This window comes from Diabrotica virgifera, chromosome 3, assembly GCF_917563875.1.
Source record: "Diabrotica virgifera virgifera chromosome 3, PGI_DIABVI_V3a".
In the NCBI taxonomy this organism is placed as follows: domain Eukaryota; kingdom Metazoa; phylum Arthropoda; class Insecta; order Coleoptera; family Chrysomelidae; genus Diabrotica; species Diabrotica virgifera.
Window position 1 is genome coordinate 225,436,954 of NC_065445.1, and position 18,564 is coordinate 225,455,517.

Sequence of the window (18,564 nt, forward strand, 5' to 3'; positions counted from 1 at the left end):
GTGGACACCCGGTATATGAAAAAATTTTTGTGCGACAAATATGCTGGGCATTTTAATAAGTCCAACACGTAGAACATATCCAATGACAGGAACTATGTTGGTGATAAATAGCAGTCTGATTTTTGCATGAGAGTTTAATGAAAGGGTAACAAGTCAATTGGAAGTTCTGTCCGACAAAATGCATGGGACATTTTCGTAGTCTGATGTACGAAACCTCTAACCGGTTCCACAATTAAAACCTCCCCTGTTCCAGTGTTCCCGTTCATCAAAGTTTGTTAGACTAGACACCGATAAGCTATTAATAAACTTTTTTGATACGCGGGATCCAGGCCTATTAGTAGTTATATTAAATTTTCTTAAACGTTTAATTACGTATATTTTTTAAATTTCAGCCGTTGATTGGATTACAAAAAATGCTGAGATTACTCTACCCTGTTCGACTACAGCTGTTGCACTAACAGGATTAAGTCAGCTTATAGATGTTTATAGCAGAGCCCATTTTACTGTAGCCTTAATAAATGGTTTAGGCAATCAATTGCAATATGATTTTAAAGAGATATTTGCTCAACAGGTATAAGCAAACAAAATTTATGTATTATTTTTGTGTCTTTTCCAATATCTGTTTTCCCCTTGAATGTAGATGAAAAGAAAAAAAGTCACTGTTTACTTGCACTATAATACTGAATGCAAAATCTTCATTATTGCCAATTAACTCAATAAATTATCCTCAACTGAGGATAATTTATCAAGTTTACTTTTTTTTAATAAATCATAACCTAAAAAATGTTGTCAGTTCAAATATTGTTAATATTATAAATTAATTGTGACCAAATTCAACCCGACATAAACATTCTGCACTACGTGTAGAATGTTTTGCAGAACTTTTTCAACAGTACTCTGGCAAATTTATTACATTTTGAAAATTTTGTAATATGCATTATTAGTAGAACAATTTTAACATTTGATTTCAATACAGATTTCAGTATTTGCCAATAATTTCTCATAACTTTTGATGTTATAATTTCCCATTGAGTTTCCTATGGCTCGTTTGATGATTTTTTAGGAGGTCCATATTTTGACAATCCCCTCCCATTCTCTTCTGTCTTCAGTCTTCGCTCTCCAGTTTTCAGTAGCTTTATCTCACTTTTAGGTCCTTCTCTACATCCTCGAGCCATAATTTTGTACGTCATCTTACTCTTCCTTACTTTGCTAACACTTTACCTCAATTTCTTTGGTACACCATTGATATTCAATATTTCCAAATTAATTAATGTAACCATATTAATCCGAATGGTTTGAATATCTGTGCTTTTGTAGATTTCCCATTATCCGATTACCTTAGTATTGGTTCTCTTCTGTACAAGTCTACATCTTTGCATCCTCCTAGAATCATTCTTAAAAATTTTCGTCCCTATATTATGTTCATTTTTTCCCTTCTGCTTCGGTTTGAGTCCAAATAATTACTAAAAAAGTTGTTCACTATCTACCTCCACTCCTCTATCTCTTTAGCCATCTACCTGGCAACATTTTTTCATGCTCCTTGTGTATGAGTACAAGGTCTATTTGGTTTGAGCACTTTTTATTTGCTGCTAACCAAGTATCTTTATGAATATTTTTGTGCTAGAAGTTTGTACTTTCTGCTGATGGAGGCCCTACTGGAGTTTCTATAGGTGGCAGGTTAATCAATATTTGCTCATTATCGTAAATAATTGCATGTTTACTGTAGTTGCCTATCATTGGTTTGCATATGTCCTCTGTTACTATATTGGGACCGTGTAAGTTCGGCAAAGCGACCTCTATTTCTACGCTCTGTACTATTATTCGCACTTTTAATTATATGGGCCAATTATATTAGTCCTGGTTACTGAATAATTGTCAAGGCCATAGTCCAAAAAAATAATAAGAAGAAAAAATAAGATTCCGGTTATGTTATGAAAACGTAAACAATTGTATGTTGTAAATAAAATTAGTTATTAAAATGCAGTACTGCAAGCAAAATACAATTAATTAAATTTACCTTTATATAATAATTGCATATCATATCAATATTGTGAAGCAATATATAATTTTTCTTCTCCAATGACAGTAGATATGAAATGTACGTCAATTTGACAACTTCAATTGACAATATGAATTATTTAAGAAAGTTGCAATATTTCTCCCCTATTCGCGCACGATCGTTTCACGTACCCCTTCCAAGTACTTGCACACCGCAAATAGGTATGCATTGAAGTCACTGCTTATCAGCTTTACATGTAATTGATGGATTCGGCCGTTACTTGATGGAAGTTCATTTTATCTAACAATAAAACACTGAAAACGTTTGTTTTCTTACTTCCACAAAATTTATTACAACTATGTAACTAAAGTGTTTCGGCAGAGTGCCTTTCTCAAGTGATTTAGATTACTAAGGGTTTGCATTTTTAAAGTCTTTAACTGAAGAGGTTGAGGAGTGGGGAGCTGTTTGTCTCGAGTTAGTCATTCAGAATTATATCTGCATTTTTCAATTTATTAATTTCCATAGATTCTAATAAAGATAGCTTAAGGCCTTTATTTTGAATATGTAGAATTTGACACTGTTAATTAAAAGAATGATTATGATCTAGAAGGTGAAGTACGTATGTAGAAGTGTCTGTTTTTCTATCGTTGAAAGCCCTTTTGTGTTCTGCTATCCGTTTGCCAAAGGTTCTGCTAGTTTGACCGATGTAAGTTTTCGGAAAGTCACCACAAGTTAGTTTGTAAACACCACTCTGTAATTATTTTCTCTTTCAGCTCTTATTGTTCTTAATATATTTAGTTAAATTGTTGTTAGTTCTGAAAACTGGTGTTACTCCTTTCTTTTTTATGTATTTGGCTATTTTTGTTGTTATCTTGCCAGTATAATATGTGATAGAGCAGAAGGTACTGGGTTCTCTCTGTGGTGGTGGATAGACTAATTTCAGTGCTTTCTTATGTAGTTTTTGGTTTAAAATTTTGTTAACTGTTTTTTCGTTATAGCCATTGTTTACTGCTATTTGTTTAATGATGTTCAGTTCTATCTCGAAATTATTTTTTACATGGGAATTTCTGTCAGTCTATGTATCATGCTATGGTAGGCTGCTAATTTGGGTTATGTAGGATGGGATGATGAATTGTGTATAGTTGTGTCAGTATGAGTAGGTTTATGATATACGTAGAACTCATGTTTGTTGTTTAGTCTGGTAATTGTTACAACTAGAATTGTTACATTCTTTTTCGTTTTGCGTAATAATTTAAGGTGATACAGTAGCGATCAACAGGTAGAAAAAACGCGTTCCAAGATTGCGGCTGTAATTTTGAATATTTTTTCGAGATATTTGGCACACATATTCGTAATATAATAAGGAATGGCGGTACAGAGCCCAATTTGAAAAATATATTAATATGTGGAAATTACTCTGTAATTAAGTACAATATTAAAAACGCTGGACGGAAGGGCCGCCCGAGAACTTTATCGTGCCGATCTATTATCGTTATGGTACTAGATATTGGCATTCTATAAAAATAACAAAGTTACTCGTTATTTTGATATTTTAGAAACACCTACTGTACTTAAAAGTATTTTATGGTTCTACGCATCATTAATTCCTGCATTTGAGAAAATGTTCGATGCCATATTTCGGGGACACACTATAGATGTGTAGATTATTGCATAAATCAATAGAATATTATAGTCATACTTTCATTTCAAATTAGTTCATTTTTCTGAGAAATTAATAGTTTACAATATTTGCATTTCATTCTATTTCGATTACGCCAGTCAATGCGCGAGATTAAGAACAAGATATTATCTCCAAATTCTATCCTACTGCATGGATTTTAATGAAATTTTGGGAGTAGCCCAATCTCCTAATTCAAAGTCTATCCTATATACTATGGCGCTTTTATCATGGGGGAAGTTCCCACTACTTCTCAGAGTTGAAATATTTTTATTTTCGAATTACATGGAGAAAAAGGAAGATTTTTAAGAAAATTTAAAAATTCATTCTATAATTTGATCACATTTTTTAAAAAAACCATTCATTTTAAACCCGTTTAACTTTTTGAAAGTAGAAATAACACTATATTAAAAGGTATTGAGAAGAAAAACAATGCATTTAAATTATTGTGGATGGGGAGTTAAATGTATATACTTTTCATTTTTCCTTAAAGTACATTAGTCATTATATTTTTTGCACCATATCTCGCTTAGTTTGTAAGTAACCGACATTTAACGGTGTTCGTTTTAAAGGCCTTTTCAAACACTACAAAAGGTGTTGGTAGCATTATACACCTAAAACCTACCGTTTCTCTGTTATTTCAAGTTGAATACACCAATTTGAGCATGCACCAAAAAACAAACTATTTTCACCTACCATATCTCTTTTTGTATTATAAATAGAACATTTACGAAGGAACGAATCTCTTTATTATTTATAATCTAAAAAATGTTTTATATAGAGTTTTTAGTTCGATGCATAGTTTTTAAGGTATTCACAAAAAATCCGTCCGAAAAGGTGTCATTTTTCGATGAAAATGGCCAATTTTCAACTACGCATAACTCAAAAAGTATTGAGTTCTCAAAAAAAAGTATAGACCAGTTTTTGCTTAGAAATAGGTTCTTCAGCCACTTCCGTGCTTATTTTGACCAACAAATTTTCCACCCCCTTGAAGAAGTGGGAACCGCCCCAAGATAAAAGCGCCCTAGTATATAGGGTAGATTTTGTTTCTTGAGCTATTCCCTACTTACTGTGAAAATATCAAGTACATCAATGTAGTAGGATGGAATTCGGAGCCAAATACCCTCATTGACTGCTCTACAATAATGCGCTGCTATGAACGCGTGAGAGAGGACACACATAAGATTATAGCAAAATTTCTATTTACCGTAACTTTTCGAGTTTTTGAGCTACAGCAATAAATTTTATGTCATTGGAAAGGTAATTTTGCATTCTTTCAAAATGTGTTAAAATATACAGGGCGTATCAAAAAAATTAAGATTTTTTATTCATTTCCGGTTCAACCGGAAGCCATGTTTTTGGTAAAATTTATTGTGATAATAGATAATAAAATACCATATATGTCTGCAAAATTTCAAATTTTAGTTTCTATTAAGAAGGAAGTTACGGGCACTCGAATATTTTTTTATAAAAAATTCATAACTCCCCCCCTATGGGGAGTTAAGATATATGACTAATGTCATTCAATTTACTGATAGGATATCAAAAATATATCAAAAAATAAAAAAATTCCTTGGAGCCATTTTTGAGAAAATCTCGTTCAAATTTATGTCAAAATTTGACCCCTTAAATATAGGCAACCCGTAACTTTTTCTAAAAACGATAACATCTTTCTTATAGCCCCATCTTTAGGCTATACAACGACTTTTTCAAATTAAACTTATCTTCAAAAACTTTTTAGATAGATAGGGAAATGTGTCGGGGGGGCGGTCGGCCATGTTGGCCGCCATTTTGAATTTGGAAATGTCAAATTCCGTACTTTTATTTACCTATCGATGAGCTTACTTTGAGTTGAATTTCATTTATTTCTGTCAAAATTTGCAAAAATGGGCCCTAAATAACCCCCCTATTTCGGCCCCCCTTTGAGAGATTTTTTTTTAAAGCTTAGTTTCTCGACAAAATTCTCTTAAACTTACTCATACCCAATTTCATCAAAATCGGTCCAGTAGTTTTTGCTGGGCGGTGGCGACATACGTACGTACATACGTACGTACGTTCGTACGTACATACTTCCGACATGTTTTTTTTATTTGCTTTTTAGACTCAGGGGGACTCAAAACGTCGAAAAAAAGTGAAATCTGAAAAAAATTTTTTTGCACGATCCTATAACTTTATCTATTATACTATACTACGTATATAGTACGATAAAGTAATATCTATTATACTATACTACGTATATAGTACGATAAAGTAAAAAACGAGCCTGTGCCGCCATTAAGAAGAACAAAAAAATACACTTTCTTCAAATAAACTTTTTTATCCTATGCCTAGATTTTGTGTCATTTTGGAACTACTAAAATCTAGGCATCGGATAAAAAAGTTTATTTGAAGAAAGTGTATTTTTTTGTTCTTCAATGGCGGTACAGGCTCGTTTTTTTAATATCGTATTTAATTACAGAGTAATTTCCACATATTAATATATTTTTCAAATTGGGCTCTGTACCGCCATTCTTTATTATATTACGAATACGTGTGCCAAATATCTCGAAAAATATTCAAAATTACAGCCGCAATCTTGGAACGCGTTTTCGCTACCTGTTGATCGCTACTGTTTCCTCTTAAATAGAATATGCTAAGAACATATTTATATTTTTGTTTTCTTTATTAGCAAACAAAATTAATTTAATTTTACAAGCTTATATACAGGCTGTGGAAGTTGAATTACCCTCTGGATGCCTGATCAGGTGCTTCTTTAATCAAAAGTTCTCTTTCGTATTCCCTTAGCTGTACTAGATAAATAGGTTATAATATTTACATAAGTTTAAATGTCTTAGTAGAGATGACTTAGAAGTTTACTGCATTTCGTAAGTTACAAAATGATGTGAATCATTACTAATGAATTTATTTATTTTATTACAGATATTTGATTGGATTGGAGAAACTCCTGCACCAGTTATTTTACGATGTCGTTATAATAAAGAGAGAGATATAATAGACTCTTACTACACAAACCCTAATATAAATCCAATAGATGATTGTGACAGAACTCATTTGGTAGCAACAGCGCAGATTGAACAATATTTGGATTGTTTACGGCCTTGGATATCGGACACAAAGGATCAGCATTTCTTATTAGTTGGACCTCACGGCACCGCTAAAACGTAAGAATGGGTTTGTTTATAAAACTTTTTTACATGGGATATTAGACGTTTTTTTTAGATTTCGGGTTGCCCGCTAGCCTACTTTTACCCACCTAGAAATTTCTTCTTAGGCATACTTTCCCTGCTTTCTCTTTTTTTTACACTATTTCTATTTCTTTTAAGATTTTAGCTGTCACCAAAGGCAGATAAAAGACGGAGAGCAAAAATGTTACTTTTTTATCTGTCCTTTATCGATCTGATGGCGCGGTGGGAATACTTGATGGAAACATGATAAACCGAAATCACACTTCAATAAATTAAATGGTATGAGGATAAAGAGAAAAAAAAGAAGAAAACTGTACAGAAATAGATTAAAATTTGATCATTGTTGCCATTAATTGCCATCACGAATAGCCAGGCAGCGCTTAAGGGACTCAATTCTGAAGGACTCAGCTCTAAGCTATTATGGAATTATGTACATAGGTGCCCTAAATAAACTATAAAACCGTAGCAAAGTTACGGTAGCCTGAGTGCCGGGACATAAGGATCATAAGGCCAGTAAAAAAGATAGATGGAATTATTAAACAAACCTCATTAACGCCATTAATTGGATCGGATCCCTTCTGGACCTCGATTTTTGACCCTTCGCCTCGTTATCGAACGTATTCGCTTCGTATCTGTTTAGTGTACATACAGATAGCAAATGATAGATAACGAAGCGAAGGGTCAAAAATCTGAGGTCCTGTGTCGTTGCAGAGGTAGTAACATGGAAGTAGATACTTAGTAAATTTCTGGAATGGTGGAGGAATGCACCAGGAAAAAGATAAGCGAAACAGTTTATTATATATAGAACATTCGTCAACATTTACGGCGAACCTAATAACTAAAAAGCCGAGAGAGTCACAGCAATAGTAGGTCTGGACACTGTAAACTGAATAGGCAGTGGAAACTAATGGAATTGGCAGACGATGACTTATGCAGATTCTGTCACCTAGACAAGAAGAAGCAGAGAACATTTTTTGTTAGTGTGATTGCCTGGAAAAGGTGCAGTTCTTTTCATAAGATGAAGAAAAGCAACCGGCAAAGAATCAGGATGAAGAATTTATTCTAGGATTAGAGGACCGCAATAGATCTTGAAAGGTGGCAGTGGAATATGCCAAAAGCTCCTCATTGAATATATTCGTCTATCTATCTATTATTCTTTTTCTCTGTAAAACCGCATAAAAATCTTTTTGTGCCGCAGTTGTTTGATGCATTTCTGTTCTCTATTTTTGAACTTATACTTCTTTACGATCGAGAGTGAAATTTTATAATGCCGGGCGCATGTGCACACATACAGTATGTACTTCGTTGCTAATCTTTCAAGATATGTATGTATCAGCGCTGTCAGCGCAAATAAGTCATATTATATTATATAAAAGGATATATTAGTGTTCTTAGTAAATGTATTATTTATTTTAATAATAATAATTTTTGTGTCTTTGGATTTGTCTTCCTCGGGAATAAGATATTTTATAATAATAGTAAGTATATTTAAAGTATTTTTGTATACTTCACTTGGTATATTAAATTTGTCAGTATGTATGAGAAATCTTGTAACCTGTCAAAGCAAAAGGGATATAGTTCAGTAGTAGAGAGTGTGACCGGAGATCAAGAGGTCCCGGGTTCAAATCCCGGACGATTCATATCCTTTTTTTTATATTTTTGGTATGGTTTTAATAAAAAATTTTTATAAGTGGTAGGTAAAGAAAGTTGGTTTAATATTTAAATTAAATACAAATAACCTGTTAAGTATATGAATGTGGAAGTAGAAAAAAGAAACTTGGACCTGATTATCCTCTCGGAAACAACGAAGAAGGGAAACGCCTGTGAAGATCTTCAGAATTATATACACTGCTACACTGGAGTATCAAAAAGTGAAAGAGCGAGAGCGGGGATATCAGTAATGATTAACAAACGATATAAAAACCAAATAAAATCATGGGAAGCTATAAATGAAAGAATAATAAAACTGACCATCTCAATTAAAGAAAGAACGATTACAATTCTAGGTGTATATGCTCCCAATGACGATGCCCAGATAGCAGTAAAAAACAATTTTGAAGAAATATTAAAAGATCAAATAGAGCAGGTTTCGAATATGCACGAATTGATTATAGCAGGAGATTTAAATGCCAGAGTAGGCAACCAAGACCATGGCAATGTGGTGGGAAAATATGGAGAAGAGAGAATTAACGGCAATGGGATAAGGTTGATTAATCTATGCGAGGAGTAACTTACAACACGTTCTTTGAACATAAGGATATCCATAAATTTACTTGGTACCAATATACACGTAGACTTAAGTCAATCATTGAATATCTAATCTCGAGACAAAATGCAAAATTTAGCATCCAGGATGTTAGAGCTTTCAGAGGGGCTGATTGCGGATCAGACCGCTGCTTAGTAATCGGTAAAATCTATGTTCCATTTATACCGAAACAAAATAACTCCGAAGAAAAAGAACACAAAAGGAATTCGTATGATCCAGAAATAGAAAAATATAATATTGACAGCTTATAACATGAAAGTACACAATATCTGTAACGTAACAGACTTGAACAGAAACTAAATCAAGAATAAAGATCAACCAAAGAAGAATAATATCACATAAAAACATGCATAAAACAAGCAGCACAAGAAGCACTAGGAAACTTAAAAACGGAAAGAAACCAGAATGGTGGGATAAAGATATCGAGAATAAAATAGAGAAGAAAAAACAACTTCACCTACAACGTCTACAGAATCAGGAAAATGTTGAGATTCAACAACAATACAGGGACCTAAATAGAGAAGTAAAAAGAGAAGTGATTAAAAGAAAAAACGCAACCTGGATAAAAAAATGTGAATTCATAGATCAACAATTAGGTGGAACTAGGAGTTCAGAAGCACGGAATACTTCCACAAAAATGGGACGAATATAGACAATCAGCCTCACGTCTTAAGACACAAACCACTCCGCTTACAGTAGAAAATCAAATCATGGAAGGAAAAATACCACATTGACCTGTAGGAAGCTGCCCCTTCCCAGCGCCAACTGCACTGGCCCGCTGTCTACCAAACACAAAATTGCGTCCTGAAAATTATAACGACCCGAAGCACTTATCGTCAGACATTGTCGTAAGGAAAGCCGCCCTAGAGACAACAAACACCAAGTACCCAGCGCATGAGTGGCTCCACATCTATTGCGATGGCTACTCGATGCCGGACTCGGGAAGAACAGGAGCAGGATATGTCTCAACGTTCTCCAAAGGCTCCATAGCTGTGGGTGCCCCTCTCACCAACTACGATCGCGAAATTTCTGCTATACACGAAGCTGCTAAAAATCTTGAGAATTTTCAACACCCCCAAAAAGTTGCCTTCTTCATCGACTGCCAAGCCGCAATCCTCGCCCTGTCGACAAATCGATATACCAACTGTGCCCAAACAATATTTTGCCGCGTCTAGTTATCTAACTTGCTGGAAAAGGGGTGGCTGATTACTTTACAATGGGACTCATGTCGGTGTTGAAGGGAATGAAGCGGCGGATGAACTTACAAAAGAAGGCACTACACTTCCACAGCCCCCTAGCTTCCAATCGTACACATCAGCAAATTACACCATTAGAAGAGGAATCAAAGCGAAGATAAAAGAGCAGCAAATACAAGCCGGTGCTGGAAAATCTTGGGCCCACCTAATAGTCACCAATCCCTCGCAAATTGCCGAGACCCATTAGTGTAGCCGTGTTCAGAACAACTACGGGGCATGACTAATGACTATCTAGCCTCCCATCTACATCACATCGGCGTCCGCGAAAATGACAACTGTCCACTATGTAATCAGCCCCAGATGGATGCTGCTTATCTCCCAGTGTGCCCAGCCCTGATAACAAACCCACCCGAGGAGGATGAAGATCGCCTACGAGAAACGGCTCGTCTATTATAATACTGGTCAGCGCGCCACCAAATGGCTAACATGCCAAGGGTGTGCGTTGGCTAGTAAGTAAGTAAGTGAGTGTTTGAATACATTTCTATTAATTCTCCTGTTTCTCCAAGATCGGTAACTTGCCTTAAGTAAGAATTTCCTATTAGAGACCTGTATTCGGTCTGAAGACGCTTAACATGAACAAGTAACTTAAAAATACAACCAGACATGTGCAGGTATAGAAATTTACTAAATCAAAACAACACAATATACGAAAATTGTTTTTTTTAAACTTGCTTCATTTTGTATTTCTTTTCAGGTTGCTTCTAGAAGCGTTGGTTAACGAACAGTCAAATGCTGAAATTGTGACAATAAATTGCAGTGGTAATTTGATGCCTAATTTTGTTATTACGAAATTATATCAGGTAAAATATTTTAAATATAAAACATTCATTTCTTCTTACATTTTAATTACTTTTAGTACTGCCTTCAAGTAAACACACACAAGGGGAAAGTACTTAGGCCCAAAAAGGGAAAAATTATATTACACTTTAAAAACTTACACTTGCTGAAAGCTGATAAGTGGGGAACGAATATACTAGTCGAGTTCCTTAATCAGGTAAGTTCTATAATTATTGCTGTATTTAGTAAAATAAATATATCAACAGATTTGTTTAATTTCAATTTTGTAAACGATTTCCGAAGTGAAAATCTAAACGTCAAAATAAACGTATTTTAAAGTTAAATTAAACTCATTTCCAGTACAAATAGCAAACTACTTGAACGATATGATATATAAAGATATCATTAAGTGTTAGAAGATATTCCGACAGAAGACCAATGTAGTATTGTAGAAGAACTTCCAGAAAATGACTCTAAGACTCCCCTTGAATGGTTTTCACTTTTCTTTTATGCAGAATTTGTAAAGCTTATACTATCGGAAACTCATAGATATGCTACACAGAAAAATTTCCAACGAAAAGTTTGGGAGTATGTGGTCAAAGTTTTCTGGAAACTCTAAAAGCCCAATACAACGACGAGGTTGAAGCGGGTGTTTAAGCGAGCTTCGGCAGTTTACCAATTTAAACGTCGGCAATGAGAGATATAATAAATATTAACAGTGAAAAAGAGAGAGCAGTTACCACCCTACTAGGGCAGTAAATGAGGGTATGTGGCTCCGAATTCCATCCTACTATATCGATTTATGTGATATTTTCACAGTAAGTAGGGGCCCAAGAAACAAAGTCTACCCTATGCCGATGTGTGCTTTTGTCTTGGGGGCGGTTCCCACCCTTTTTCGGTGGTGGAAAATTTTTTGCTTAAATAACTACGGAAATTGCTAGAGAACCTAATACTAAGCAAAAACTGTTCTAAAATTTTTTTTCGAAAACTCAATACTTTTTGAGATATTCCTGGTTGAAAATTGGCCATTTTCATTGAAACATAACACCTTTTCAAACGGTTTTTTGCGAATACCTTAAAAACTATGCATCTAACTAAAAAAACCATATAAAACATTTTTGTAGCTTATAAAATAACAGAGATTCTTTCCTTTATGAATCTTCTAGTTATAACACAAAAGAGATATGGTAAGTGAAAAAAACTTGTTTTCTTGGTGCATGCTCAAATCAGTGTATTTAACTTGAAATAACAGAAACGGTCGATTTTAGGTGTATATTGCTGCCAATAACTTTTATTGTTCTTGAAAAGACCTTTAAAATAAGCAATATTAAATGTCGATTACATTCAAACTATGCGAGATAAACAGTAAAAAATTTGATGACTGACGTATTTTAAGAAAAAAAAATGAGAAGTATATTTAACCCCTCATTCACAAGAATTTAAATGCATCGTTTTCCTTCTACTACAATACATTTTACTATAGTGTTCTTTTTATGTTCAAAAAGTTAGGCAGGTTTAAAATAAATGGTTTTTAAAAAAAATAAGATCAAATTATTGAGCTCATTTTTAAATTTTCTATTTCTCCATGTAACTCGAAAATGATAAGAGATGCCAAAAAAAAGATGCCATACAAAAATGTAGGTTTCTTCTAGGTTAACATTTTGATTACATTTTTTATAACAGTATCTCTTATCATTTTCAAGTTACATGGAGAGAAAGGAAGATTTTTAAGGAAATTTAAATATGCGCTCTATAATTTGATCTTATTTTTTGCAAAAACCATTCATTTTAAACCCGCTCAACTTTTTGAACATAAAAATAACACTGTATTAAAATGTATTGTAGAAGGAAAACGATGCATTTAAATTCTTGTGGATGAGGGGTTAAATATACTTCTCAATTTTTTTCTTAAAATTCGTTAGTCATCAATTTTTTGCAGCATATCTCGCTTAGTTTGAATGTAATCGACATTTAATATTGCTTATTTGAAAGGACTTTTCAAGCACAATAAAAGATATTGGTAACATTATACACCTGAAATCGACCGTTTCTCTGTTATTTCAAGTTGAATACACTGACTTGAGCATGCACCAAAAACAAACACACTCTTTTTACCTACCATATCTCTTTTTGTGTTATAACTAGAAGATTGAAGAAGGAACGAATCTCTTTGTTTTTTTATGAGCTACAAAAATATTTTATATAATTTTTTTAGTTAGATGCATTGTTTTTAAGGTATTCGCAAAAAACCGTTTGAAAAGGTGTTTTCAATATTTCGATGATGGTATTTCAATGAAAATGGTTAATTTTTAACCACGAATAACTCAAAAAGTATTGAGTTTTCGAAAAAAATTATAGAACAGATTTTGCTTAGAATTAAGTTCTCTAGCAACTTCCGTAGTTGTTTAACCAAAAAATTTTCCACCCACGAGAAGGGGTGGGAGCCGCCCCCAAGACAAAAGCACACATCGGCATAGGGTAGACTTTGGATAAGGAGATATTTTCGGGCTATTGCTAAAATTTTATTAAAATCCATGCGGTAGGATAGAATTCGGAGGTAATAACTCGTTCATGCTCTCATTGACTGCCCTATACAAGAAGGTAAAATTTGTAATATTTACTTTGTGATAAAATGGGTCAAAGCATAATATGCTTTGGGGACATATTATGTCCCCAAGAATGCTCGCCAGTGGTGGCAGTGAAAATATTAGTAGGTTGGTTAATTCACACAATGATAAAAATTAAACCAAAAAGTCGTTTGACCACAAAATTACCACGACACTGATCGTACCCCCCGTTGGCCTGTTGAAGGGTATTGTTTGAGCTTCTATTTTTATTTGAATCGTGTCACTTTACCGATAGTGTGTGGCAAAACACAAGACGATCCAAAGGACAATAAATTTTAAGATTTGATATTATCTTAGGGGTCATAAGTAACAAATTTTGACAGAAATTTCTCTATTCCAGATTGCGTTTAATATATTTTACGTTGCGTTGAATACCGTCTTCAGTTTTTGTCTTTTTCTGTTACATTCTTCTATTTCATTCAGAATGTTGCGTCACGTTGCGTAGGAATTATTTTTAATAATGTGTGGTTATATCAACATTCCCCGCAGGAGAATGTTTTGACAACGTGAAAGAGACTCTAACAAACAACTTGTGACAGAGGCTCCTATTTACTTACCAAATTGGACCAATTATCATTTAGAAGACGCATTGCAATATTTTTGTTAAAAAAAAAATAAAAAGCATCTTTTATATTCTCGACCAATTTATGGGCCAATGAAAACCTCTCGCTATGAACTACGAATTAGGTTATTCCACACGAAAAACTAACTCTATGTGGTTTGTGCCATGATATAGCGCAAATGTGATCTTCAAAATTAAAACTAGGATTAAATGTCAAACGTTTTGTTATATTTGTCGTACCCAAACTTACTAGTACTTTATGTGGATGATGTACCATATTTTGGACAGTATGTTTTAACCTATTTTTGCATAAATATGGTGTTTCAACGATAAGTAGGTTTTTATTATCTTATATACCACGTAAATTAGAAGAAACTATTTTACAGTAAGTTTCAATCATATTTCGGGCAATAATACATTTTACGTCTTGTCCATTCAAGTGTGGGTCAGCAAATATTTTTGTATCGTCTGCGTAAAAAGCTTTCCTAGATTTAATATGAGATTCAAGCTTACTAGTATACAACACAAATAGTAGTGGATTCAAAAGAGATCCTGGTATACAACTTAAAACTGGTTTGTTAGACGACAGCGATTTGATGTTTCTAACACAAAACTCCCGATTTGTTAAAAAATCAATAATCAACTCAATAAGTGGTCCGCGAATGCCAAAGTGTTCTAGTCTATACATCAATTTTCTTTTATATTATCTGATCAGTAATAAAAAACTAATGCAAACTTTTCTGTCAAAACTAAGATTTGATTCTGGTTGACTACCTGGAAAAGAATATTCGTAACACTACAAGTCATTGGACTTTGTAAGTCCTAGGTTATCACCCAGAGTAATCGAAAGTAGGGCTAGAAGTCGATATTTGAACTCTTCGTGTAACTTTGCGTCGAGTGATATACGAATTTACTAGTTTTGAATCATTTTTACTAAATTTTCGGTCATCATTGTTTAACCAGAAATGACTTCAAAACCGGAACTAAAGATTCAAACTCAACTTTTCAATACGCTTTAATTGATGTGTTACATGTACTATTTCTGCTAATATAATGGCACCTCTGGTTAGAAATTTTTAACCGTAAATGGTATAAAAACAAAAATTTTACATTTGTTTTAATCTTGCTAAAGCACGAATGATATATCGCTTATTATACTATTTCGGTTACTTTAAGACAGTACTTACGGTTGCAACTCTAAAACTGAAAGTCCGATGTCAAATTCCTCATCTTTAATACCATCCTTGGGTTATAAGCTTCCATTCGACACCTCATTTGTCATTATTTCTGTATTAATAACGGACGGACAGAGAGTCATGGAACGTGAAATGTATATTTCTTCTCGTCTTGCAAAGGCGCGTCGAATAATATATTACTTGTACTATTCCGGTGAATTTAAAACAGTACTTCTGATCGCATTTCTAAAACCGGAAGTCCTAGATCAAATTTTTCACCTTTAGTACCATCCTTGGATTATAAGCTTTCATTCGACAACTCATTTGTCATTTTACATGGTATAGTGATGGAGGAGTTGTATTCGCGGTCGGACGGACAGAAAAACTGGCAGCCTAGGTCAAATTTCTCACCTTTAGTACTATCCTTGAATTGTAAGCTATTATTTGACACTTCATTTGTCATACTACCTGGTATAATGACAAAGGTTATATTCGCGGTGGAACGGACAGCCGGATAGACAGCCAAGGTCAAATTTATCACCTTTAGTACCATCCTTGGGTTATAAGCTTTCTTTTTCTTCTTCTTCTTTAGTTTATTGGCCTCCACCTACTTGGGTATTTGGCCAGCTCATCGTCGCGGAATAAGGGAAAAATCCCTTATTCACTTACAATTTGGAGTTAGTATATTGTACAATTTGATTCTTCTTCTTCTTCTTCTTTAGTTAACTGGCAATTTTGGTTGGTATGGGAAACACATAACAAGATAAAAAAAAATTTCACGCTAGGAGTAACTGTCTATCAATAAACAATCTGCTTTTTCTTCTTTGATTTAGTAGAAATTTTGAGTTGGCATGGGACAAATACAACAACTAAACTTTTTTTCAACGACATTAAACTTTTTTCTCTCAGGGGCAACTGCCGACTACTACACAATCTTATTCTTCTACTTCTTTTTAAGCTTACTGGCAATTTTGAGTTGGCATGGGATAAATACAACAAAGACACAAACTTTTTGCTTTTAGGGACAACTGCTGACCATTACCCAATCTTATTCTTCTACTTTTTTTGAGTTCACTGGCAATTTTGTGTTGGCATGGGACAAATATACAACAAAGACACAAACTTTTTGCTCTCAGGGGCAACTGCCGTCCATTACACAATCTTATTCTTCTACATTTTTGAGTTTACTGGCAATTTTGAGTTGGCATAGGACAAATACAACAAAGACATAAACTTTTTTCTATCAGGGGTAACTGCCGACCATTACACAATCTTATTCTTCTATGTCTTTTTTAGTTTACAGACATTTTGGAGTTGGCATGGGATAAATACAACAAAGGCACAAACTTCTCTTATACAGGGGCAACACCTGACCATTACACAATCCCATGTTGTTGCCACATAAAGGTATAGTGAAAGACCCAGGTGATTACAGAATGTTTATAAAGGAACAAAATATTATATTATTAGTTTACTTAAATCTGAATTATATTTTCGCGTGTACTTTTGACATATTTTTCAAATTATTTATTATTATATATACCTATATTTATATTCATTTATTTTATCTATTTATTTTCAATATTTTACTTTCCTCATAACTTAATTTTGTGTATATTCAAAAAATGTAATAAAAGTTTAATAAGAACCAACTGCGGTTTATAAAGAAGGATTGTAAGGGTATAAGCTTTCATTAAGCTTATACCCTTATCATTCTATAAGGTTATAAGCTTTCATTTGACACATCATTTTTGTCATTCTACCTGGTATAATGACGGATGAGTTATATTCGCGGTCGGATGGACAGACATCCTATGTCAAATTTGTCACCTTTAGTACCATCCTTGGATTATAGGCTTTCATTTGATACCTCATTTGTCATTCTACCTGACATAATGACAAAGGAGTTCTATTCGTGGTCGGACGAACAGACGTACAGACAGCCTAGGTCAAATTTATCACCTTTAATACCATCCTTGGATTATTAGCTTTCATTTGACACCTCGTTTGTCATTCTACCTGGTATAATGACGGAGAAGTTGTGTTCACGGACAGGACAGACAGACGTACAGACGGACGTGAATAATTAAAAATTTTCACCTTTTTTTCAAAATTGGGTGAAAACAATAAACTTATATCAAAAAATTTAGATCAGTAATATATCAAAAAATTTATTTCACTTTACATTGATTTATTTATTTACCATCCTATTTCTAAGAGGAACATACAGGGGTTTGTGATCGTCCACCTTTATTTGTTTTTCAAGTTCGTTAATTTTGGCCTGCCGTTGAACAACCTTTGACTTTAGTTTCGCTATTTCTTCCAGACTCTCTTGTTGTTGTTCATCTAATTGTACGTTAGCGTCAGCTATAGTTTTTTCTGAATGAATCTAAAAAATAAAATAAGCTCTATTACTGTGGTAAACTGAAAATGGTTTATGATTTGTATATAGAGTCCCTGGCCATATTATTATGACCACCTATGAATTTTTACAAAAATCAACTATTCCACTAGGTACGTTTTGTTTAAAATACGATTTTTAAATTTAATTTTGTTGTACATACAATGTTAATGTTATGCATTAACTATAATATAATTAATAATAAACAGCAACAAAATATTTGAAAATATTACATATTTATATTTTTTAATATTTTGTTGGACTTCTGACCTTAATCAGATAGAAAATATTTTGAAGCTTTTAAAACGAGAAATTTCCGATGAAAAAGTCACTAATGAAATTGTTTTGATGAAAGAACTAGTATATAGTTAAAACCACAATGACAAATTGAAGCAAAAAAAATTTAACTGCATTCAAAGTATGCCAAGACGGGTACTATCAGTAATCAAAGTTAGAGGGGGCTCAGCAAAATATTAAAAAAATACAAATATGTGATAGTTTCAAATGGTTTATTGCTGTTTATTATTAAATCGACGGTTGAAAGGCAAAAGTGACCAAACGCCAATTTGGGCGATATTGACATATATATATATATATATATATATATATATATATATATATATATATATATATATATA

The 18,564-nt window shown here is 33.4% G+C and overlaps 2 protein-coding genes across 3 annotated transcripts in view; one reads left to right on the forward strand and one right to left on the reverse strand.

Moving 5' to 3' along the window:
- LOC114331236 (cytoplasmic dynein 2 heavy chain 1) overlaps positions 1 to 18,564 on the forward strand; it is a 410,099-nt gene that overhangs the window by 204,888 nt on the left and 186,647 nt on the right. The window contains exons 35-38 of the mRNA XM_050645881.1: positions 393 to 571; positions 6,597 to 6,838; positions 11,079 to 11,184; positions 11,241 to 11,378. Of these exons, the coding sequence (XP_050501838.1) occupies positions 393 to 571; positions 6,597 to 6,838; positions 11,079 to 11,184; positions 11,241 to 11,378 (665 nt within the window). The remainder of the gene's footprint in view (positions 1 to 392; positions 572 to 6,596; positions 6,839 to 11,078; positions 11,185 to 11,240; positions 11,379 to 18,564) is intronic.
- Positions 17,677 to 18,564, reverse strand: part of LOC114331232 (transforming acidic coiled-coil-containing protein 3-like) — a 64,188-nt gene continuing 63,300 nt past the window's right edge. For both annotated transcript variants that reach the window (XM_028280728.2, XM_028280727.2), the window contains exon 4: positions 17,677 to 17,914. In XM_028280728.2, the coding sequence (XP_028136529.1) occupies positions 17,717 to 17,914 (198 nt within the window). In that variant the 3' untranslated portion in view covers positions 17,677 to 17,716. The remainder of the gene's footprint in view (positions 17,915 to 18,564) is intronic.